This window comes from Syngnathus scovelli, chromosome 4 (genome assembly GCF_024217435.2).
Source record: "Syngnathus scovelli strain Florida chromosome 4, RoL_Ssco_1.2, whole genome shotgun sequence".
Classification (NCBI taxonomy): Eukaryota; Metazoa; Chordata; class Actinopteri; order Syngnathiformes; family Syngnathidae; genus Syngnathus; species Syngnathus scovelli.
The window spans coordinates 20,533,965-20,559,000 of record NC_090850.1 but is presented as its reverse complement, the minus strand read 5'-3'; the positions used below and the strand labels follow the sequence as shown (position 1 = coordinate 20,559,000).

At 39.7% G+C, this 25,036-nt stretch overlaps 1 protein-coding gene across 2 annotated transcripts in view; it reads right to left on the bottom strand.

Annotated features, from left to right (window-relative positions):
* Positions 1 to 25,036, bottom strand: part of ntrk3b (neurotrophic tyrosine kinase, receptor, type 3b) — a 100,933-nt gene that overhangs the window by 57,578 nt on the left and 18,319 nt on the right. For both annotated transcript variants that reach the window (XM_049717054.2, XM_049717055.2), the window contains exons 2-3: positions 24,206 to 24,280; positions 22,464 to 22,535 (exon numbers count right to left, since the gene is read on the bottom strand). In XM_049717054.2, the coding sequence (XP_049573011.2) occupies positions 22,464 to 22,535; positions 24,206 to 24,280 (147 nt within the window). The remainder of the gene's footprint in view (positions 1 to 22,463; positions 22,536 to 24,205; positions 24,281 to 25,036) is intronic.

The window sequence follows — 25,036 nt, the reverse complement described above, 5'->3', positions numbered from 1 at the left end:
AAAAGCGGTACCAGTAGTAATTCTTATGAAATCATTTTGGCAGCCATGTTTGTTTCCTCTCAATCCAATTGCACATTTGCTCTTTAGGGTCATTTTAATCGTTTTGCCTTGCTCTTGAATTACATTTCCACTCTCTTTCTCTCTTTCCATTTGCTGTACGATATCAATCTGCAACAAAATAAGAGCCCTCGGGGGAGTAGGGGGGGTGGGGGCATCTGCAGGCTTCCGGATTAGAGAATGGAAATAAACACTATTGATAGAGAAGAAAGCAAACTGAGACAACTCAATAAAAGAAAGTTGAAGGCTTTTTAAGTGGAATAATTCAATCCGCTGGGACGCCTCAGGCTATGGGGAAGGAAAGACAAAATTAGAGAAAAAAAATAAATAAAAGCAGAGACCGACCAGTCATGAAAGCGCAATGTGTTTAAAAATGAATGTGGGGCATCTGTCCGTGCACTCGTGGAGATTTATAGCATCTGGAGAGAGAGAGCGTTAGCGTTAGGTCATAACGCGTAGCAACAAATCCCATTATTAGCCCAGATGGCAACACACAATTACGCAAGCACGAAGCAGAAATACAGCGGGATACACAGATTTCGATTCTACGCGAATGACTTCAGTCGTGTTTTGTATTCATGCTTCGTTATACTTTATCGATTGCGTCTCCTTTCGTGGTTCAAGTCGATGATGATTTGAGTCTTCTTTGGTTTGTGTCTTACACAATTTGAGGCTCCTTCTAAGGTTGGGCTTCTGCTTTTTTCATCTTTTATGGATCACCTGTTCTTGGTTTGAAATTTTTGTATGTTTTTTTGCCAGTTTTTTTATTAGTGTCATAATTACTTCACATCGATTTGCTGTCTTTTATGGCGTGTATCATTTTTTTGATGGTTCACATTTTTTACGGTTCATGTTTTTCAATGGTTTGCCTCAGCTTCTACAGTTCAAATTTGTGCTTATGTTTTGATTTTTTTTTTTAATCATGCTGATTTTCTTTCAACCAATTTCATCTCCTCTGGTTTATATTTACGTTAAACTTTATATCTATATCTATCGATTCTATTGTTAGCATCATCTTCTGCGGTTTATAAATTTTCCCCCAAGGTCGTATATAAACCTCATGTGAAAATCTATATTTTGTTAGCTGTTGCTTATTGTTTTTTGTTTTGTTTTAAAACTAGTAAACCATATATGGCAGTTGTGAAATGTCAACAAAAATGTCAGTTCCTCAGGGTGGAAGAAAGAAAAAAACATTCTTTTCAAGACTGACATGCATGATATTTTAAAGTTAGACATAATTTGGAGTGCTCTGGGTCTGTTTGGGATTGTTGAAACCCAACCAATAATATTTTTTGTTGTTTTTTAACATCACCACAGCAACAAAAGTCTCATATTTTTCCAATAGCACACTGACCATGTTTTTTCCCCATTGTTGAATATCAACACACGAGTCAACATACCAGCTAGCTTCATGTTAGGCTAATTAGCCGAGGCTGCGGTCGCCGGCAGCACGTCCCCGTGGAATAGTTGCCAAATAGAATTATTAAAAAGGGTTGGTGGAAGCGTGTGTGTGCAAACAGCAGGTTGAGTTTAGTATTCACTTTGTGGGCCCGCAACACTGTCATCAATTTTAACTTCTAGCTGCAGCTGCTGGTGTTGCACAAGTTTTTATATTTTAACTGTGACTTTGAGAAATAATATTATGCCTTTTTTAAAAGACGTTCCTTATTCTCCAAATGACCTATTTCTGAAAATCTTTCATATTTGCAATTTTCTGTACTCTTTCTGTAACACCCAAAAAATATAACAAGATGTCGCCAAATCGTTGGCTAATAGCAAAGTAGCAATTGTTGTCTACGAAATACATTGAAACGATACATCCTGACTTCTCAAAGTTTTCTTTAATTATTATTATTATATTTTTTTATTAGAAGTTGGGAAGCAGCCAATTTTAGCCAGCCTGGAAAATCAAATCATCTTATTTTTAAGAGTAATGTAGGATGAATTTAAAATTATATAGAGTAAATTATAAGACTAATATATATCAGTATATTATATATAATATTACATAAGTGTTTTGGGGTCATAGTTTGAGCTATATTTACATTTAGTTTTAATAATACATGAAAAGTGAGTAGCAAAGATTTACTGTACTGTCATTTTATGTCAGCTTTTTCTTTTTGATAAAAAGATTCAATTTCTGTGCTAATGATGTCAATTCAAGAATCAGTGTCCACCCTCCCCGCTGGGGCACTTGGCCTTCGTCACCTTGCATCTTTTGGCATTCTGGCAACGCTAACGAATCTGCCGCTTATTTGTTTATATATTTACTAATTCACTTAGGCCCTGTGCCTTTATCCCCCTCAGCAACTCCCCCAATCCAATTTCAGCTGACATTTCTTGTGGAGATGCAAGGGATGACCTTTATAGACGACACACTTCCTGACAGAGATGCGAAGAAGGGCTAAAAAAAAAAACACAAAAAACCAACAACAAACTTGCAGATATATGCCCAAAGAGGAGTGCTGCTCGTCAATTAATTAACAATGTATGCAAACAACTAGTGGAACGCTTACATGACAACCGTTTCCAACAGCGTTAATTAGCGAATGTCTGGTTAGCGGCGTTGTTAAGACAACGGATAAAAATCCATTTATGGATGAGTACGAGTTGTCGAGATTAAACGGTGCAAACATTTCATATGAGACTCAAGTGGCTATAGTAATAATGTGAACTGAAGCAGATGATGTCAAACAAACCGGAAGAGGGGAAAATAGGAAAAGCAAACAGTCGAAATCGGAGCAGAAAAACGAAAATCTTAATGCTTACTGTAAAATAAAATGCAAACTGTCAGCAACACAAAATCCAAACTGTCACACATAGGCAAGGACAAAAGTGTTTCAAATTTGGACAAAAATAATCCATTTAATAAAGTAAAAAAAAAAAAAGGCTCAAACATCAACTGATCGACAACAAACTTATACAGACTGACCTCCAGATCGAGAACTCAGGGTGGACTAAGCTAAATGAACACAAGAGGGAGCTATCACAAAAATACCCAAATAAACTTTGTTAAATAACCAACCAAATCTAAATAACACCAGACAATAAGTAAATACTACAAAGTACAAATAAATGGTCACACAATCGTATTTGTGTGATCATAAATGAAGGGGCAGAAAAAGCGGGAAACATATTTTCCCATGCTTTCCCAGGTGAGTTGAGATACGAGGCAGCAAGCAGCGTACGAAAATGATTGCATACGGCACAAACTTCAAAGAGCAATGCTTCATTATAATCGTCGCAGTCGCGCAGGTAGGCAAAGCCGGTCGGTCGGTCGGTGAGCTCTGGGGAAAGCGACGATATAAATAGTGGATTCTTTAATCTTGTGGAAAATACGCTAATCTGACGGCAGCAAGCGCTTCTCATCAGCTTTTAGCGCTTCTTCACAACCGAAAGTGGATTACACTCGACTAGAACGCCCTTGAGCATAGAAGATGTGACCTTGCAGCTTTGGTGAAGATGAATGCTTCAAATTAGAAAAAAGATTTAAATATTTTCTTAGCACTTACAAGAATGTGCAATTTTAAAGCAGCGGCCCCCAAATTTTTTTTACTGCACTTTTGAGTCATACCATAAGGGCGGGAATTATAGAAACAAATAAAAGCTAACGAGTAAAAATATCACACTGACTCGAATGCTATTTTGAAACCTTAATTCTGTCTTCAATCAACTAGCCCAGACCTAAGACCTTACTTTTAAACACGACCAAAATATTAAATACCGTATTTTCCGGACTATAAGGCGCACCTAAAAACCTCAAATTTTCTCAAAAGCCGACAGTGCGCCTTATAGTCCAGTGCGCCTTATATATGGACCAAATTCCGGCCCGCAGGCCAAATGTGTTGAGTGATATTAACGTTATTGATATATTTGTTATTGTTTTCACTATTTCAAGTTATTATATTGTGATTGCATTCATGGTGCGCCTTATACATGGACAAATATTTGAAATGGGCCATTCATTGAAGGTGCGCCTTATAGTACGGTGCGCCTTATAGTCCGTAAAATACCGTAATCACATTCTAGGCTTGAAACCTGAAGTTGAAGTCAACTTGGAATGTGAAATCTCAAGACTTGTTTGAAACCCTAAACAGCTTATTTAAAAACTTAGCCCTTATTTGAAACACTATCTTGAAAGCCTTATTTGACACCCTAACCCAGGTTTGAAATCCTAATTTGGAACCCCCGGCCTTCTCTGAGACCCTAATATGGATTGGTAGGATGAACGAGAAAACCAAATTGCCTCATCCTGCACGGTCATCCTTCAAAGTCGGCAGGGAACACAAGAGGGCGAGAACCTTAAAGAGCGGATGTTAACAAGCAGCCGGCCGGCCACCTAATGAAAATTGTCTTCAATCTAATGAGAGACACGAGCGGTCGCCACTCGACTCCCAACCTTTTTATCCAGCGCTCTGATTGCATTTGCTCGCCGGACCATCGTTTGATGCCGAGGAGCCGCCACGAGCCGCCCGCCTCCCCTTTATGAAATGCCTCTTGGTGGAATCAATAACAATGTTAGACTTGATTAAAACACCAATAAGGACCCTCACAAAGGATTTTACCCATCAGACCGCCGCCGTGCAGAAGCTACTTTGTTATATTTTGTTTTTTTCACAGCGTAGCGAGCGAGTCGGTGGAGCATGGTGATTGTGTTTGCGTGTGGCTTGGGATGTTTGCATCCTTCCTGAAGGGAAACAACACGCTTGTGCACGTTGGAATACAAAGTCTTCATTTTTTGTGGGCATTCAGACACCACCAACTAGCGGTTTTATATACCGTATTTTCCGGACTATAAGGCGCACCTAAAAACCTCAAAGTTTCTCAAAAGCCGCCTTATAGTCCGGTGCGCCTTATATATGGACCAAATTTAAACTGGCCCGAAGCATTGTGTGACGAAATCAATCATAAGTGGCCCGCTGAAGACTATGAATCATGAATCAAAAAGACTATGGATCATTATTTTGTGATTATAAAGTAATTTGTCGCGTCTGAAGTTGAAATAAAAAAGATAAAATGGAGAATGATTTGATTTGGATTAAAAATCGGACATGATGCGCCTTATAGTCCGGTGCGCCTTATATAAGGACAAAGTTTTAAAATGGGCCATTCATTGAAGGTGCGCCTTATAGTCCGGAAAATACGGTATATATATAAAATAATGAGAATATTTTGATAGTAACATTGCGGTCACTTTACATCTGTTAAGCATCCAGTCGTTCCAAAATCCTCCACATGGGACGACAGCTGGGCCAGAGTGCAACACTGAGTCACTGCTGTGCCAGTATGTACCCCCAACACACACAGACGCACTCACGCACACACACACTCGGAGTCCCAAGGAGAGGATTTAACACTGCGACAGTTAATTAAAACAGGACAAGGCAGCCACATGCCCGCGCAGCATTGTTTCCAGCTGCAACGAGAGGTGATGAAGACAAAAAGAAAAAAAAGGAATTTTATGTGATTATCAAGCAAACAGTACTTGGCTTGTACAAAAGATGATTTTCAAAAGCACATTTGCGATGTGGTGAAAAATCAAAGTCGGTTTCAACACTGCTCCTTCGAGAGTCCACTACTCAATGCCAAAACTGAAACAAGCTAATTTATTTTACATATTATTTTTTTTTTTAGAAAAAGCATCTGGATTACATCTGAAATATTCCCAAACTGGGCTTTCCTATCATAGATAATTATAAAAAAAAATGTTTTATCCTCTTTATAGATTTGTGAATATATATATCAAATGAAGCAAACAAGCCGAGCTGTCAAACAGACACAGACCCAAAAGAATATATATAAATAAACGAATCGGCTCGTTCAAAGGCTCAGCATAAAGAGCCCGCGAGGGTTGATCATTTCATACATTGTTTACAGCAGACGCTGGCTCGCTAGCTCGCTGGCTTCCTTGTTGTTTTATTGAGTTACGCTGAGATGAATTCATGCACCGGCTGCTGAGGGGCTGCGGTGAAAATGTAATTCCTGCGTCGCATCAGCGCTGTGCCTTTTATTAATTTTACAAGGCGTCGTTTAGACTCATCGCAGAATGCACGTTGGTAACCGTGGCAACCTTTTTAATGAAAAACGCGCAAGGTCGAGCGTAATCTCGATGATCCTGGTTATCTTTTGGAGAAAATAAAAGCAGAGAAACATTTTTCTCAAGACTCATAAATCTTTGTGATTAAACATAACTGGCATTTTCAACCTTAAACCAGACGAGGAATTTTTGAAGCAAATGCTTCATAAACTGTTCCATAGAACCAATAATTAAAAAAAAAAAAATAATGTTTAGCCAATATTGCTAATTGACTTGCTTTCACTAAAAATGCGGCCGCAAAAAAAAAAAAAAAAAAATTACGGGCAGTCTTCGGAGTTGCTTTAGTGGCTATTTTCTAAAAAAGCTTTTTTTTAAACTGCTACAAAATTTGCCTGCTTTTAAAGCACCCATGAAAAACCGTGACCCCATACATGTCAAGTGAAGCTCCTTCTAACAACCTGTCGCTTGGCACGTTGACTATTCCCATTTTGTTAAAGGGGAGGAAAAAAAATAATAATGTGAAGAGTTTCTCCTTGACAGGCCTCAAGGACATGCAAGCGTTTCAACAGTTTCACTTATAGACTGCGCCGGCATGCAAATTTATGGAAATTCAGGTAAGGTTGGCGGAATGAAGATTTACCATCCAGGCATCTTCACATAATGCCTTGTTATCTTCAAGCGATGGTCCGCCACCCACGTCGTGACAGCATGGGCGGCGGAGTAACAAAGACGTATGAGGGTTTTCAGGATTGCAAGTTAGCGGTGGAAGTGGGAAGGGGGGGGGGGAGATAGATGGGTTAAAGGTGATAGACGATTGACAAAATGAAATAAAACGTCAAAACTGTCGTCACAGGAGGTGGAAGAGGGTCAAATTGTTTCGTGGAATGCATTTTTTTTTTTTCGGAAAAGTCCAGCTACAAAGTCTGTATTGGCAACGGGAAATTCAGAATTGTTAGAAGACCCACAAAAAAAATCTCATGAAACCAGGCTTGACAAAAAAATGGATTTTTGATGTTTGGGTTTGAATTGCCTCATGTTGAACTGGAATTTTGCAAAATTTCAGCCTCAAAAGTCAATTTCAATTGGTAGTGTGAAGTTTTGGTGGGATGTTGAGTATACCCACCAAAATATTTTGTTAAACACAAATCATTGCAATGTAAAATTTGATAGGTCAATAATGACGGATCCAAAATATACGGAAGTTCAAAAATCCTAAAAATCGACTTTGCCAGCTTGGTTTGCAATCCTGGGAAAAAAAAAAAAGGACCCGATTGCACAAATTTTGCCAACCTGATTTGAAATACCTTTAAAGCACTTTATGATGCCCGACGTTCTCTTCTCATTTGTATGACAGATGGTCTAAAAACATTCGTCCGGCATTGTAAAAAGAACAAATGGAGCCTAGAGCGAGAACATAACAAGGCCAAATATGAGTGGCTGAGGATTTTAAAAAACAAAAAAAGGTATTTGGCAGATTAGCAGCAAATGTCATGATTATTTTCTTTCATGGTCATCAGTTGAGTCATTGTGTTTTTTTGTTTTTTTTCAAAAAGTTACAAATATATTTCAAAACAATCTCAATTGGAAATGGTTGTCATTGATTCAAGTAATGTTATTCATAAAAAGCCAGACTTGGAATGAAGTCAACGTAAAACTAAATAATAGCCAATCTAAAACGCCACATGGAAAAAAAAAATAGAGTTTATGACAAAAATAACATGTAACAGTCAAATCCAGATGCTCCTCACTACAAATAATCACTTTATTCATGAAACGTGTTGTTTCTGGCCTTTCAGTGCAAACACAAGCAGATTGGCGAGACGTTGACGTCGTAATGCGTGGGCACAGCTGGCAGTCTCTCGAGGCGGCGAGCCAGCGGAGTCGCACGTGATTCGAAAGACAAAGACGCCGTCGCGCCAGAAGAACCTCCCGTTTCACTGAGTCAACGACGTAACGGTTCCGCGCTTGCCGGGACACAAACACCGAATTCATCAAGGATGGGCAATTTAAATGCCACCAAAAAATAGATAAAAAAAAAAAAAAAATCGTAGGATAAGACCCAGTTCAAGCGCAACTAAGACTGTCTGCCATCTAGTGGTAAGTGGTGATATTGCAACTTAAAACTCCAGTTTTGTTTGGGAAAGTACATTGAACGCTTATCCGCCCGCAAACACGAATTTCTCGATGAAAAGGTTCCGCAGAAAAAGATGGATTAGTGAAGCACAGATAGGCAACTGTATAGTATTTAAAAAAAAATAATACAGGCGATTATAAAGAGTCGTCAAGCCCCAATGTGGATTCCAAAATTTTCCTAATAATTTTGTTTTCCTCCTTTGACGGATTACTAATTAAACGATGTTCGTCAAGATGCTAAACTATTACAAATTGCTGAATTAAAGCTACGCACGCAGCTCAAAAGTTTTCATTTCCATAACGCCGTCATTGTTTTGTCGTGAAAGTAACCCGTGACCATTGCGACGCAATTCAATCGAGCACTCCGAGGAACTGGAGGATTATCATAAATGGCTTGTCAAAACACAAACACCCAAAATATGTTCTTTTCGCAGTCTGAAAATAGTTCCGAGTTTAATTAAAATGTCATTAGGACTTGGCAGGTTCATTTGTGCACATTTTCTAGTAAATGTGCAAATGTGTCAAAGAAACACAACTCATAAGACCTCGGAGATTTTAAAAAAACTTGAGCAACAGTACGAATTGTTGCTAATGCTAAACTTCATTTTACGATACAAAACTATTTCTAATATTATCCAAGTGTATTTTATTTTTGGGGGGGTGTCAAACACACAATATCAAGTTCAAAATGGTTGCTTCAATCCCAAAAAGCCAACTTCTTACTCAACTCATTCACTGCCATTGACGACTATAGACGTCAAACTTCCATTTTACTTGGGCTGTCACTGAATGAGTTCATTTCGAACATCGGGACTTTCTCGTGTGTCCTTTTAAGATAGATGTGTACAATTTTCTTTTATTTTGTGGTTAAAACTGATTTTCAAGGTAAATTTTCAAAATCCTCAATAAACTTGGTAGGGCCTAGTTTTTTTTTTTTGCGTTTTGGTACATTCTGTTCAGTGATTAGTCTCTAACAATCAGTAATTAGTCACACATTTACAAGGAACGATAAGCAAGGTGTCGTGGGAGGTTTTCTAACTGCGAGCAAAGCAACAACGTGTCAGACAAACAACAGCTTGCAAATCAAAGTGCCGCGGCTTCCGGAAAATGACGGCAGCCCGCCAGGCCTTTCGAGCCCGTTGGAATCTCTGACAACGGCAACGGGAGCAGGTTGCCACGCAGCTACCGCCGCCTCACAGCCGTCAAGGTGTTTCGACAGAACAACACCTGCTCGGCTCACGCCTGGACGACTGCCATTGCCGCACGCTGCTTTTCCAGTACCTACCGCCGTTCGCCGCTGCTTCGTTTTGATGACGGCGGGCTGAGAATAAACGGGCACATTTAAACTGGCACGGAGCCTGGCAGTCCCCGCTGGGGCGGCACCGCGTGAGGCCACCTTGACCCCTGCCGGGCCTGCCAGCTCATCATTGTTAGACGGGAGGGGGGCAATCACAAGCAGACCTGGCGGCCCAGAAGGTGATATGTGAGCAGAATGCCACTCAATATGTTTCTGTGATTTATCGACTTGCCAACCCTAATAAAAACTTTCTCGTACAACCATGATACCATATTCCGAACTTTGTTGACAACAAATCTGACACAACTGGAGGGGTGAACAAGGTCCCCACAACTACTCTAATGTAAAATCATGTTCGTGTCGAAAGAGCAGTAAGCTGCTTCAGGCTCTGACCACAAATATTTTATTTATTTCTACTGTTTATTCAAACAAGTTTTCCCCTCAGGCTTATCTATATTCCAAACTTTTTACATATACATCTAACTCTCAAAAATGAAAACACCCTGGCTAAAGATTTCTACTAAGGTCACTTTGTATTGAGCGAAACCAGAGTTTACCAAGCAAATATTTAAACGGATTTGATTTTAAAATGGCTACCGGCAGGCACGCCATCTGACGCCAATGTTTTGACATGACTTAATTAAAGCACAATCGTCTTTCTTTAAGTCCTCCAGACTTAATTGGATCATTAGTATGGTGGGAATTTAATTACAAGCAAGAGAGATCTTTTCAGTATTAAATACACACGCTGTATTAGGAAGAAGTCTGAATTTCCTACTCAAACATGACGGGAGTAATTGTGTTATCGCCAGGGGTCAGGTAATTTGTTATTTTATTTCAGACTTTTGAGGTGCAAACAATTCTTTTTTATTTTTGTTTTTTATTCGGCACATAAAAAGTCAAATAAATAATATAAAAAAAAATACAAAATGAAAAAATGAGGTTGGATAAAATAACTTCCAGGAGACAGCCTATCATTATGATACGCTCATAAAAAAAGTATTTCTTCGGAAGTTGTTTAGACTCTAATTGTACTATTGTGTTCCTTTTAAAGATTTGAAGTGATGAGCTGTGTTGAAATACTATATGCTAATGGAGGCTAAGCACACTCAAGGTGACTTTACAGCGGGAATGCTTTTGCTGATTATCACACGATTGCATGAGTCTTAAGATGTGATTGCTAACGTCACTTCAGACGAACCATAGCGTCTCTGAAAGTCTCCCGAGCCGCCTTGTCTCAAATGAAAATTGTATTTTTTTTGAAGATCAACAGCAAAAGCCAGTGTGTGTGTGTTGTGTAGGTGTGTGCCAATAATCCATTTTGAATGGAGCGGAGGCTTTACAAGATGTTGCCTTTGACTCCAATTAATCTGATCTTGCCATATAACGTGGCTGAAAATGGCGGAAACTATTACAAAGTCACAAGTTTTAATACTTCATATTTCTTTGATTCCATTCTATACCCACATCTATTTTTATTTAAACATTTAAAATGCCATCTTAACCAGGAAGCTCAAGAACACGCCACAAAGGTAATTTCCAAGGTGAAAAATTTAAACGGGTATCATTCAAGCTACGAGTCAGCAGTGCTAACCACTCTTCCACCGCGCAGTCTGACAAATTCTCTCAATGACCGCACTCGCCCTTTTCTATCCATCTCTCTGTCACTGAAGAATCAGCCCACCAGCACACTTGCAGTGCCCCGTAGCAAGATTGTGTCACGGGCCAAACGACTCCATCGGTAAGAGACAAAAAAATAATGCTCTCATCCGGATAGCAAACATTTTGACCAAATATGCGCAGTGTACACAAACGTTCTTTGTCATAGTGCGAAGACAAACCTGTGAAAAACAAGGAAGGTACCACAGGCCAAGAAACACAAAGTAGTACAAAGAAGCTAAGCTAATTGTTAGCTTATCTGGTAACTACTGCATATTGCCGGTTAGATTTACAAGCTTATTTAGCTGCTGGTGACTGACTGCCAGGAGAAACACAAACGTTCTCTGTCATAATTTGAAAACAAACCTGTAAAAAACAGGGAAGGTACCACAGGGCAAGAAACGCAAAGTACTGTATTTTCCAGACTATAAGGTGCACCTAAACACCTAAAATTCTCTCAAAAGCTGACAGTGCGCCTTATAGTCCAGTGCGCCTTATATATGGACCAAATTCCTAAATCTAAACTGGCCCGAAGCATTGTGTCATGAAATCAATCATAAGTGGCCCGCTGAAGACTATGAATCAAAAAGACTATGGATCATTATTTTGTGATTATAAAGTAATTTCTTGCGTTTGAAGTTGAAATAAAAAAGATAAAATGGAGAATGATTTAATTTGGATTAAATATCTGACATGATGCATTAATGGTGCGCCTTATAGTCGGGTGCGCCTTATATAAAGACAAAGTTTTCAAATGGGCCGTTCATTGAAGGTGCGCCTTATAGTCCAGAAAATACGATAATACAAAGAAGTTAGGCTAATCGTTAGCTTGTCTGATACCTATTGCACATTGCCGGTTAGATTTAAAAGCTTATTTGGCCGCTGGTGACTGACTGCCAGGAGAAAATCCAACATGACGATTCCTTGAAAGTTTCTTCACACCATGTTTAAAAGTAATCCTGAGTCCAAGCTTTTGCTATTTTTAGCCTTGCCAAAGGTTCAGGTGCGTAAAAAGCTAGCATTACCTCAATCATCCCCGCACCTCCCCTCGGATAGCAAACACTTGGGAGGATCAAACGCAACGATGGTGAGAGGACGCAACGGACTGCGAGCGGAAGGATCGGACTTTCATGTTGGAGGAGGCTATTGATCACAACGCTAAGGCTGACACATGGAGTCTCTCGGGCCCGACGAGACGACACTTTAGATTAACTGGAGCCCCCCGCTCGTCATTGGCGCGGATCGTGTCCACCACCCGCTGTCTGCCGGGATCTGCGCAGCCACCGCTCAAGATTAAGCTGTCTGATTATGGATGGGAGGAACAGCAGTGCTACACTGCCTAGCATCGGAAGCCGGATCAATTTCAAACATTTATACGATACGCAATGATAATATTTTATTTCTTTGCAATGATACTACCTTGGAAAGCGGGAAACAGCTAATGAAAAATTTATTAGATTTTGGAGTTAGACCCCTTTTGTCTTTTTCCTATCGGAACCAAGAGTCCCTGCGGTTTTCCCCGTTGCTATCACTCTTCCATCAAAGTCAGATTGGGTGTCAAGTGGCAATCCATCATCAAAACTTTGCACTTCATATCCAAAACACGTTGGTCATGCATCATTCTGTCATGACATTGATGGAGTTAGAGAGCGACTAAAGACCAACACTCGCTACAAAGCTTTTTGCCGTAAGTGGCAAAACCACAAAATTGACTCGAGGGTTTTTTTTGTGGTTCACTCTCTGACCGCAAAGAAGCTGCAAAAACAAAAGGGTCCGGTCAACTATGAGTCAGGAGGATTTTATTTGTCCAGAAGGGATTATGGTAATAACAACATGACAAGCTTGCCACTTTAGCTCTAAGTGAAGTGAATTATTGCTATTAAATGGCGGCTAATGTACGTCGGCCGTGCACTTGTGCCACCGGTTTTAACCAGTGTGGTGCATCTCAGAAACCCCAAATTATCCATTAGTGTCCCCTTACAAAGCGTGGTTGCTTCTGACATCCCGGAGTGCTGTTTTTGCCTCGTCTCTACATCGATTCCATGGGTCTTTAAAAGATACTCGAAGTTTGTGGCGGGCAAATCGCTTAATGCGGCACGTTGTGGGTTGATGATGTCATGTCAAAGTGATATGAAAACTCATTTGTGGTTTGCAAAAGCTGAGTTGAAGGAACAAAATAACCAAACGTTGCAAGTAGAGACAAGTTTCCGGGCATAGAAAGTACTTTGAGCAAAGACAATACTTTTCAGACGAGTCAAATCTAAGATCCTTGAAATTTACAGATTGACTTCAAACTGCCATTTTGTCACAAAGAACCCCTCCATTTTGAGTAGCGATAATTTAAGAGATTTAAAGGCAAATAAAATTATCTTAAAACAACCTTTAAAATGTACAAGTGAAGGGAGTCACTCTTAACACGTAATAGACATATCTTGGACTGTACCACTCGGTGGTAACATGGCTAAAGCTAATCTCCCATGACAAAGATAAAGGCTTACTCCGATTCACTCCCTGCGGTCAAGTTTTGCAGCTCGTCGGCCGAGGTTTACCGAAGCGTTTCACCTTGTACAGCTCACACCACCCAACGCCAAAAGATAGCGTGCTCCGCCACGGCGCTATCAGAGGCTAGCGAGGCTCCGTGTTTACTCTCAGATTAGCCACACGCGCATCCAAACATTGGCACAATGCAAATTTGAGCTGCATTCATATCTGGGAAATGAGCAAGGCGAGATACGGGACTGTTCTCTACTCAGCTTTGGTGGAGTTTGCCGCTTGTGATCAGAGGTCAAACAATGCCTGCGGCGTGTCGACAATGAGCGGGCTGATCACGCATTAGCACCACTTTGTTTTGCCCATTAAGAGCCGTCTGCTCTACCCTAACACACATACAAACCTCCGGCAGTTCATCACACTTAGGTAATTGTGTGGTGGTAAAAAAAAAATGGTTTGGGGGTGATCGAGAAGTACCCTTCACCTTGCCGTCATCTATTTCTGGTCACATGGCGTCAGCCCTGAGCGAGCCGAGTAGTCCGAGGGAGGAAAAGCAACTCCACACAACCTTCACCCCGCCGAGCAAACGGCGGCTTTTTGCAATCGCGCCCACACGGTGGGCAGGAATTGCGTGAGTGGTGTCAGCTGAATCGCTGGCGATTCAAGGATGGGTCAAATACAACTTACAGGCATGTCAGCAAGCCCGCGTTATTTGCTTTTGTCCTAAAGGAGTGCCGGCATTATTTATTACCTGTATGGTGGTCGGATTATCCGAAAAGGTCGAAGTATTTCGATATATTCAATGAATTATCAAGCGTGAATTTTTTTTTTTTTTTTTAGATCTCCTTGGCTGAATAGGAGATCACGAATGCCGTCGATGGACTCCGTGAAGCAAGGCCAAGAAATAGTCCATCGACAACGACACATTCGCCATTTTTAATTTGCGACAGTCATTGTTGGAGTTGATACAATGCTACAAAGATGTGAAAGCGTTTTCAGACATCGTGAAAATAACATCTCGAAAGTGATTCACAATAAACGTTTGCTTTTGTCAGGAAAAAAAAATCAACACAAATATGAAGCAGAAACAGTTAGCGATTGTCGTGAAAGTAAAAGTTGATTGACAGGTTGTGAAGAAAAAGGCAGAAGATATGAAGCAATGGGCAGAAAATGGGAAAAGGTGTGATGATTTGCCGCACGCTTTCAAGTGGAGCATTTTCCAATTTGAAATCTCCAAATTAAGGACATTAGTTTGAGATGTCAAAAATTGATTTTCCGTGAGACATTTTTGCGTAGCTTTCTCATTTTAGACTAATTTAAGGCCTGTCCTCGGCACTTCCACTTGGCTTCCTCTGACGCAAAAGGTTTTATTTGGCATAAAAGAAGTAGCACTTGTATTTTGGCCGCTGGTCCAAAAGAGTGTCTTTTCTCTAAAATTACTTATTTTAAAATACATATCTTTACATTTTTCTATTTGATTTTTTTTTTTCATTAATTTCATTAAATACATCATTATGATTTATTTTTGGTAAGTAATTAAATTATATAAGGAAAATGACAAATTTTACATATGTTTTGATTTTTTGGGTAAATTTTAAATTAGTAAAGTTGGTAAATTGATTTAAACAAAAAATATATAAAAAAATTGGTTCATGAATGGTAATTAAATGATCAATTTATATATTATATTTTGTCATATTTTTTAACTATAATTGAATCAGTCATAGTAATTAAATTATGAATTTTACATTTCATTCATGACAATGAATCATTATCATAATATTAAAGTGAACTATTTTACAAATTCTACATTCACATTTATTTATTTTTTCTCATATATGAATGACCTGGGTGACCCTTTAGCACTAAAGTCTCGCCCAAGAGTCAAAACAATATAGATAAAGATACATTTTAAAAGAAGATGCCTTTTGCGTACAGATTTCCATTCCACTACTTCGGTGGCTGGAGTTGCTGCAGCACTCCTTTAAGTGCACGGCCCGTGTGTAGGAGGAACTCCTCCGGATAGAGGCTAAATAGAGCGAGGAGAGGACGAGGGGAGATAAGCAGATGCTCTGCATTTCTTGGAGGAGCGAAAAGTCGCTCAATAACGCCCGCGCAAAGAAAAACATTTAACGAAGCCCACGTTGGCCTATTGGCCCGCCGCGGCTTTGCACTACGCATCCGGAGAAGAGGAGGGCTGTTAATATATGCGGCGTTTGACGCTAACTTTTAGCAATCAACTGATGGATATGGTTGTGTGTGCGTGTCACCTGGGAAAGAAGTAGTAGATGTTTGATTTATGTGACGGATTTAATCCTGAGGCGATGATAGCGTATGTTCATCAGAGTGACGACATTCACACTGACATTTGATTTTTGGACTTTGTATACGAAAGGCTAGACTTGACTTTGACTTGAACTTCAAGACTTGACTTTGACTTGAACTTCAAGACTCCACAACTCATCTTGTGTAACATTTAAAATCTGCAGTTTCAACATTGTGCTCTCAGAATTTAAAAGTTGGGATTTTTTTTTTCTTTGCTTCATTTGCAACAACCAACCCAATGTCACCGAAAGAAGCGCCAAAGATAATTATTATATATATTATTATTATAAATTATATTATTAAATTTAAAGGATTATGTTTTTGATGAAATTTGTAAAAGAAAAACAGCGCAACGATGCCAATATTCAATTTCACTAATAATAATAATAATGATAATAATAATATTAATAATAATATTAATAATAATAATATTATATCTTACGTATACAGTGCTTTTCCTGGTACTCAAAGTCCCTGCAAAACTCACAAAGACATGTAAGCTAATATTAAAGTTTCGCTAGCTGCTAGCTGCTCAAACATTCATTCAGCTTCACGTCGATTATGTGTTTAATTGAGAAGACCGCAAAGTAATAGACAATACCGAGGCTGGGATCATTAAAAACAACACGATTGTGGACGTGTTAGTAGAGCTGACTAATGTAATTACTGTAAGGATATCGTTGGCGCACAATTGCAGTGAGTGGCTGATGTGCAAATGTAATTTTCATGGTGCTGAACAACGTGCCCACTGAAGCGCTAATATTTGAATGTCATCTTTTGTGCTGCTTCTATACTACTAAAAATAGTGTGTAAGTAATAAGAGTAGTGATAATAGTAGCGGTTTTAGTGGTATTGTACTTTTAGCAATAGTAGCATTAGTCGTATCGGTGAAATAATGGCTAATACGAGCTAGCTTGGAGTTTGTAAACATACAGTGATTGACTGGCTTCTGTATAGACTGCATGACTCATTACCGCGGCATCAAAGTTGCTTTCAAAGTTTGTGCATCTGATCCACAAACATGAGTTTGGAATCCCAACACGCGGGCGGTCACGGACGGAGAGAGCTGCAGTAATGACTTGCTCATGAAATGCCCCAAAGCGTGTGGACTCATTTATTTTGGCCCGACACTGATTAGAACCTCTGCTCAACTCAAACCTCGACACGCTTACGTACTCGCCCTCAGGCCAGGTTAGCAGGAACATTTAATAACACAAACTTTGCTATTCGTCATTGCAAGTTTGCACCAAGCAATAAAGGAGAGACACCAATGGCTTCTGCAGACACACATATTCACTTGGTTTGTGTGAGTGCAGTCTATGTATGAATCATTATATCAAATGGTGGTCCATCCATCCATCCATCCATCCATCCATCCATCCATCCATCCATCCATCCATCCATCCATCCATCCATCCATCCATCCATCCATCCATCCATCCATCCATCCATCCATCCATCCATCCATCCATCCATCCATCCATCCGAACCACGTTAGTCATTCTTAATACAGACATAGTTTCATTTTTAAGGCCATAGTGAATATAATAATATAACATAACATAACATAATATAATATAATAATATAATATATAATATAACATAAGCCAATACATACAAATAAATATAATATAATATAATATAATATAATATAATATAATATAATATAATAAAATAATATAATATAGCATAAAAATCATATTGAAGCCATTAAAAAGAATTTCTTTGTTTGTTTCAGCGGAGGAGTTTAAAAGCGCAAGCGAAAGCTGCCCTATTAAAATGGTCTGACCATAACGTATTTGTTGATATAGCATTGTTGTGTGCTTGAAGCCTATTCACGTATTAAACTAAAAAGCTAATATAACGACACATTAGCCAAACCAAAACATAGTCGCCCATCTTCCTTCTTAAAAACAGGAAAGCGAGAGATCTGCCACAGTCTTGACAAGGTAAACAGAGAGTCGTTTTATTCGTAATTAAAGGTGTTCTTTGGCTGGCTAGCTGACCCGAGAATGAAAGTGACATTTAGCAATAAGAAAATGTTGCCTGGTGGATTTTAATGAGAGCCTCTCCCTGCACCCGACCGCCCAACGGAGACTGACCTTTTGCGCTCCACCGTGACAACACTCCCTTCACATTCATTCTCTCGCTCAGTCACATTAGAATAAAGAGTCGCCCAGCCATCCAGCCATCTGACCTTTAATTTGACACAGGCGGGACAAAGACCAAACCGGAGAAGTGGCGGAGAAGACTCCAAAGCCCGAGACCTCATCGCAGTCACCATTTTTCTTGAGGGCCCGCATTCGGAGCGACACGGAACGTTACCGTAACTTAGCGTGACGTCCGTTATTACGTAGCATGAGTGGTTTGTCGGTCATGTGACTCTTGATGATTGACTTTTTGATGATCGGTGTCACTCATTTGTCCTATAAACACTAAAAGCAGCAGTGTGACTTTTCCAAGCATCCCCATCAGGGCAACTCTCCTCCTCAATGTTGCTAGTCCGTTCACCTAGCGCGCTAAATAAACATCTGTTCACACCTACCGTCAAAACCAGCCCCCAAACAAGCGTATACTATTTTTGCTCGAAGAACAGCGCTAAAAATGGGAAAATTAAAATGCCGGGGATTAGTGTACAAGAGCGCATTGTCAAACCGGTGCGTTAATTAGACGCTACACTCGGCTAATTAAGCTAACTGCGTTCATTAGGTGCGTCTAAACACAGGCATCTGTGGCTACCATGAGCTGAGGACACCGTTAAGTCCACATTATAGACTTTTACACCGCGTGTGTACATATTCAATCCACGTTATGGTGGCTAGATGTAGCCACCAGGGGTTGCTATGCTAACGTGTCCGTCGTCCCCGCTATCAGCGTTTACAATGTGTTATGTGGTGAAAGGCTATGGAGGAGCATGGGGAAAGTATGCGAGATCATGGAAAAAAAGCTGACTTGAACAAGGGAAACGTCTAGGAGCATTAATTAATTACGTTTACATGTAAATGGAATGGAAACTACTGTTGGAGTATTGAAAAGGCGACATATGGCAATGAAAGATAATAAAAAAATTAAAAAATATTTTTTTTTCAAACAAATAATAATACATATTATTTTTATTTAAATAAATTCTTAATTACAGTAAATACAGTCTTGGTATACAATTCAAAATAAAATAAACCAAAGATAATTTTGTTCTAGCCGATTTATCCACGACCCAACAGCGGAAAATTCCGGGTTCCGTTACATGGAAATTAGCTACAATTGGAAAAGACTGTAGAAAAATAGAAACGGGGCTGCATAGGAGGAGCACGGAATAAGAATGAGAGGTAATTAAAAAGCCAATTAAATCAAGATAAACTTGTGCTATGATTCTCGGGTGCCGCTCGGCTGCACAGATCTTCCTGTGTACCGACTTTAATCATCTGCGTCAAGAACAAACAATAGCGTATCAATCTGCTTGTGTCATGTTTGCATCTCATTCGTTATCAAATATTCAGGCGTACGTCGAGCAGCGGCCCCTCATACATCCGACTTTAATGGCGGTCAGCCGGCGAAGGGTTAAGTTCATCTCTTTTACGCGCTGCTGGAAATGAAGCTCGCTTTCACTCGCCCGGTAATCAAGTTGATTTTAGAGCTGTCATTGTAAAGCAAACTCATTTAGCCAACGGCCATTAAGAAGGCAAACACTTTAGAGAAAAGTTGACTTGTAGAAGTAAATATAGCTGAGCTTGTGTCTTTAAAGACATCAAGCGGAGTTTATTTGTGTAGGACTAATCACAAAAGAGCCAAAGGGCTTCACGGGGTCACGGTTGACAGATTAGTAACATCGGATTTTTTCCCGTCATTAAATATACAACAATGATGTGCTTTTTGATTTAATTAAAAAAAATCGGAGACATCGTTGATCTCAGTCTCGCCATTGAGTCTCAAGTGGACAGGCAAGACGTATGACGACGCCGATGATGATCTCAAACGATATTAATCGTTATGCGATAAAGGCGACCTGACTGATGTCCGAATCAGAGGCCCAGCTGGTGCTTTTCTCATGGGGACTCTCTTCATCACAAGTTGAGGTCATGTTGGATGCAATCACAAAGTCAGTATGCTGTTTTGATCCCTCGCGAATGTAAATGATCAACTGGCCTCATTAAATTCTTTTTAATTCTTCTGCTTTGCGCTAGACTGCTTTTGATTTGGCCTGTATTGCACAGGGTGATTTAATTTAATGTTGCTCTGTATTTTATCATAAAATGTTGAATATTTTATGACAAGTTCACATTTTTTTTCTCTTGCAGCATGTCTGAAAACAGCAACTGAGGACAGATTAAATGAGATAAACTTTGTAAATCTCACAATGGGGGGAATTTGAAAACTTCTGAAACAATACAGGAATTTTTAAATTTTCCATTCAGGGAAGACACATAAAACTATTATTTTTGCTCAAACACAATAACTCCGCTAATTGTCCATTCTAAAAAAAAAAATTGGATAAATTATGTTTCAGTATTCTGTGTAAGGAGACACATTTTATCCAAAAGCAGATTATTTTAATGATTTTATTTTTTATTATTATACTTTTTTATGCCTCTACATACTCAAACCACAACAAGTGAGTGGATACAATTGTGAAGAATAATCATTCGCCATCTTTATTGCTCTTACAATTGCCGATAATAAGCGCTGCTGCTAATTAGTTAGCACTGATCATCGGTAAGAGACGTCAACGCTCTTCCGTAATTACACCACAGAAGCTTCACTTGATTTGCTTTGGCCAAAAATTTTGCGAGAAAATAAAAGTGGATGGAAGATTAATATGTTTCATTAAACGCCGACGATTTTGATTAGCGTTCCCGATCACCCACGCAGATAAAGTGAACGAACACACACATACGCAAGATGAGCCGTGAGATCACCTCGTAAATCTGACGGGTCAGTCGAGTCTTGCATTGCTGCATTTACTTTAATGTTGCCATTACAAGTTATTTCCTCCAAAGTTGCCCCCAGTAAACATACTCTTTACACGGGCAGGGATGAGGGAAGCTCAAATGGAGCATGCTAGGAAAGAGGCGAGCTTACACGCCGGACTCAATCATTGGACTGACAATTGGAGATGCACTTCAATCTTAATATTGTTGTTTTCACAAACTTTAAAGCAGATGGAGAATTTTCAGTGAAGCTAACGTACAGTTTGTAAACATCCAAGAACTAGCATGCATGTTAGCAATTTCCGTCTTTTTACAAATTGGACAAAACTGGTTTTGTCTAAGGGACCACCATTATAACCATGAAGCAAGTCGAGGACCATTGCTTTGACGAAATATTATTTTATTTTGCACCGAAGGAGGATAGACCTATACAGGCGATTTATTTGTATCGGTATGGCTAGTTTTGGAATCTCAGCTACGTTTGACATAATTTGGATGGATAAAAAATTCAGAAAATTAGCTGGAAAATAATCAAGTCGAAATAATAAATCAATTTTATTTTTAAAAATGTTAAAATTATTTTCCAATTCCAGTTTCACGGACCACCTGAAATTCCGCTACGGACCACTCGAGGGCCGCGGACCACTGGTTGACAACCCATGCTCGACATGAGTAAGTATTAAGTAAGAATTAGTAGTAAGTAAGAATTAGTTGGAAAATAATCAAGTCTAAATCATAAATCAATTTTATTTTTAAAAATGTTAAAATTATTTTCCAATTCCAGTTTCACGGACCACCTGAAATTCCGCTACGGACCACTCGAGGGCCACTGGTTGACAACTCATGCTCGACATGAGTAAACAAATTCAAAGCCAGAACGCTCCTTCACTCAGAGAGTCCATATCACATTCAGTTGCCGAAAACACAAAATGGCAGCTATCTCAAGTAAAATACTGTGACCGAGTTCCTCGGGTCATGCTTATTCGTGGAAAATAACAGCGCGATAACAGGCTGTCATACGCTAAGACGTCAGTCTTTTGTTAAAGAAATGACTTTGCTCTTCTGCGGCGCGCCGCTCGGCCCTGCCAGACAAATGGTCCATTTAGAGAGCGGACGGTTAAATGGAAGCGCATCGCCGTCGTCTTCGTCGCTATGTTGAGGCAGCGCTGATAGGAATCCAATTATCCAAGGCAAATAATGGATGTCTCATTTGCGACAGGTGCCGTTCGGACGCAGTAATGGCGCTGCCTCCATTCAGCTCGTTTCATATCGTGGGGCCCTAAAGCCACGTTCGATCAATAACGTTATTTTGTGTACAAGTCACGAAGGAGAAGGGGTGAGCAAAGCGTCGGGGTTAAATTGTAGCAGAAAATCTGAAGCCATGATTTGATTTAGCTGTAAAATCACAGAGTCCGATTTGGTCTCCGGGCTTTAGGTTTGACACCCGGGTCGGTTTTCTCGGGCGTATAGGAGACATATGGGTCTCGCTAAGCCCACTCTTTGTATACAGGGAGACACATTAGACAAGAAATTTACTCACATATAGCGTAGGTGTGGATTCTGAGCAAAGGCTCGGGGCTGGATCACCTTCAGGTTGCAATTCATGATGGTGCTGTAATGGAAAAAAAAAAAAAGAATGAATGTGTGAGCAAAGGCTGCAGCGTGGGTGAACACAACTATTGTTTCCTATTCTTTTCATTTCCTTTTTTGTGTGTGCGCAAGTGTTTATTCGGAAATTATGTAACTCCGCCACCCCAAAAAAAAAAAATGGGAGCAGATGCATTCTGGCACAAATTCTCTCAGTGTACCTTTAAAAAATATATTTATTTACAGTCCAAGTTGTTGTAACATAATGTATTTATATACATCAAAAGAAATGTAGAGACCTAATTAAACTCATGTGCTTTAGATGTACCTCAATGACATTATCCGGACTTCAAAATAAAACAACAAACATTTTAGTATACATCAAAGACAATTAATACCCGACCAGCCTAATTGACGTATTTTTGTCAACAACCGAGACAATTCTTTCTGTACGCTTTTTTTCTTTATTCCAGTAGTTCAACAAACTACAGTGCAATTTTTTTTTATATACCGTATTGGCCCGAATATAAGACGACCCTGATTATAAGACTACCCTCTCTTTTTCAAGACTCAAGTTTGAAAATAGACTTTTTGAACACTAAATTTAATTTTTATACAGAAAATGATTACATCTAAATCAAATAATTATAATAATATATTTGAGAAAATGTTATTTTGCCTCATTCAAATCTATAAATATATACATTGAACATTTCTGTTTTCATGAAGACAGTCTTCATTTTTCTTTGTTTCGTACGGCTTCATTTCGTTGAAAATGAAGCCGTGTCTCGTACAGATAAAAATGATGTGGCGGGTACATTGTGACACGCTCTTGCTCACTCGCAGGAGGATCCACTGCGGCGAGTCGGTACAGTTCTGCCTCATCTAAATCCAATTTTAATTCCAAATGTAACTCCGCTCAGCGTAAAGTCACCTCGCAATTGAAGTTCAGCTGTAATCAAAATTGTCTTACACTGACATCATCACCTTGCGTTTTATGAACTTTAATTATTGTCTTGGTATTTGTATTATTTTTAATTTAGCTGTTTTTACTCTGCTGTCTTGCAAATATGAAACTGTTAATCACCTTGCCTAGATAAATTAAAATAAAAAAACGAATTAAAATACATAGTCGAGTTAGTATGTGATTAACAACGTGGCTGATTTTAAATGAATAAAAGTTTGGCTACTAAGTGATAGCAAAGTTCAAGAACGACCGTCGTCTTGATCACCATATTGAGGCACTCTGGAGGATCTTTTATTTTAATTTATTCGCAATTAAAGCGTCAACAGGAACATGCGCAGCACCTCTTTCATTAGCGCACCACTCTCCGGCATATTTAACAATCCGACGTTTTTCATGAATGATCGCTTCTCATATTGTCCTTATTGAAATGTGGAATAATGAGTGTCAAACCGGGCTACGGGAATGTTACGTGGCCGCCGCCCACCCCCTCGCCCGCCTCCCTCGCCGATACCCCCCCCACCCTCACGGAGTCGGGCGGTAATGAGAAAAATGCTAATTTGCTGCTGGAGATATTACACTTGGCCTCCCTGATGAGGGATCAGCGGGATCAGGGGAGAAAGGCCTGCTCCGAGTTTTGAAAGGGCGGTGGAAAAAAAAGGAAAAGACGGGAGGAAGAGGTGGGCAGGTAGCCATTGAGAAATGGCCGCGGATGTTGCCGGAACACTTACAGTCTCTGCAGCCCAGTGTAGAGTTCCATGTCCACATCCCGTAAAGTCTGCAATCCCGTCCAGTTCTCAATGTGTCTGTGGAGAAAAATAGAACAAAACGGATGATTAAACAAACTACAAAAGAAAAGTAAGTGGTGCTTAAAAATCCATAAACATTTAAATTGCAATTATCGGAAAACCTGGCGACAGGATGCTCTCTGCCGGTCTACGATAAATATAATTGCACAAAAAGCAGTCAGCGAAGTTAATCTGGTGCTGCTAGACTGACGGGCTAATGCCAGCCCCCGCCTCCGAGAAAAATGTCAAGCCGCTATGAAATTAGATTTCGGGGAGAAACAAAATAAGTGTTTGTTTGTTGCTCATTTTCCATCGATCCAAACAGACCGGTCGGGGAAAAGTGGCACGCGGCCTAATTGCTTTGTTTCGATGTTAACTAGCGCCACCTGAAAATGACAAAAAGAAAGCTCTTTTCTTACATGTCACCAACCAATGAAAGCCAAAACACAAAAGGGAACACAAAATGATGTTGCCCTTAGAATTTTCGTAGCTGCGCCGTTGTGGGTGTGAACACAGCAAACTATAATTCCACCAAGATTTTTTATTCCGCCACTACCAATCACAGCCGTGCTAACCACAATTCTATCATCACCCTCCACTTATTCTTCTTCACACTTTGTTGTAAAAGATTGAGGTGTATCCTGTCCTGGACTGAATATTTTGAGATTTTTCAGTTTTCCAAAAAATCATTTTGTGTCTGTACAATTTGTGCTTTTTGTTAGGCGACAGTCTGGAGGGGAGAAGATGACCGACAAGTCACATTGAGCCTCTGTG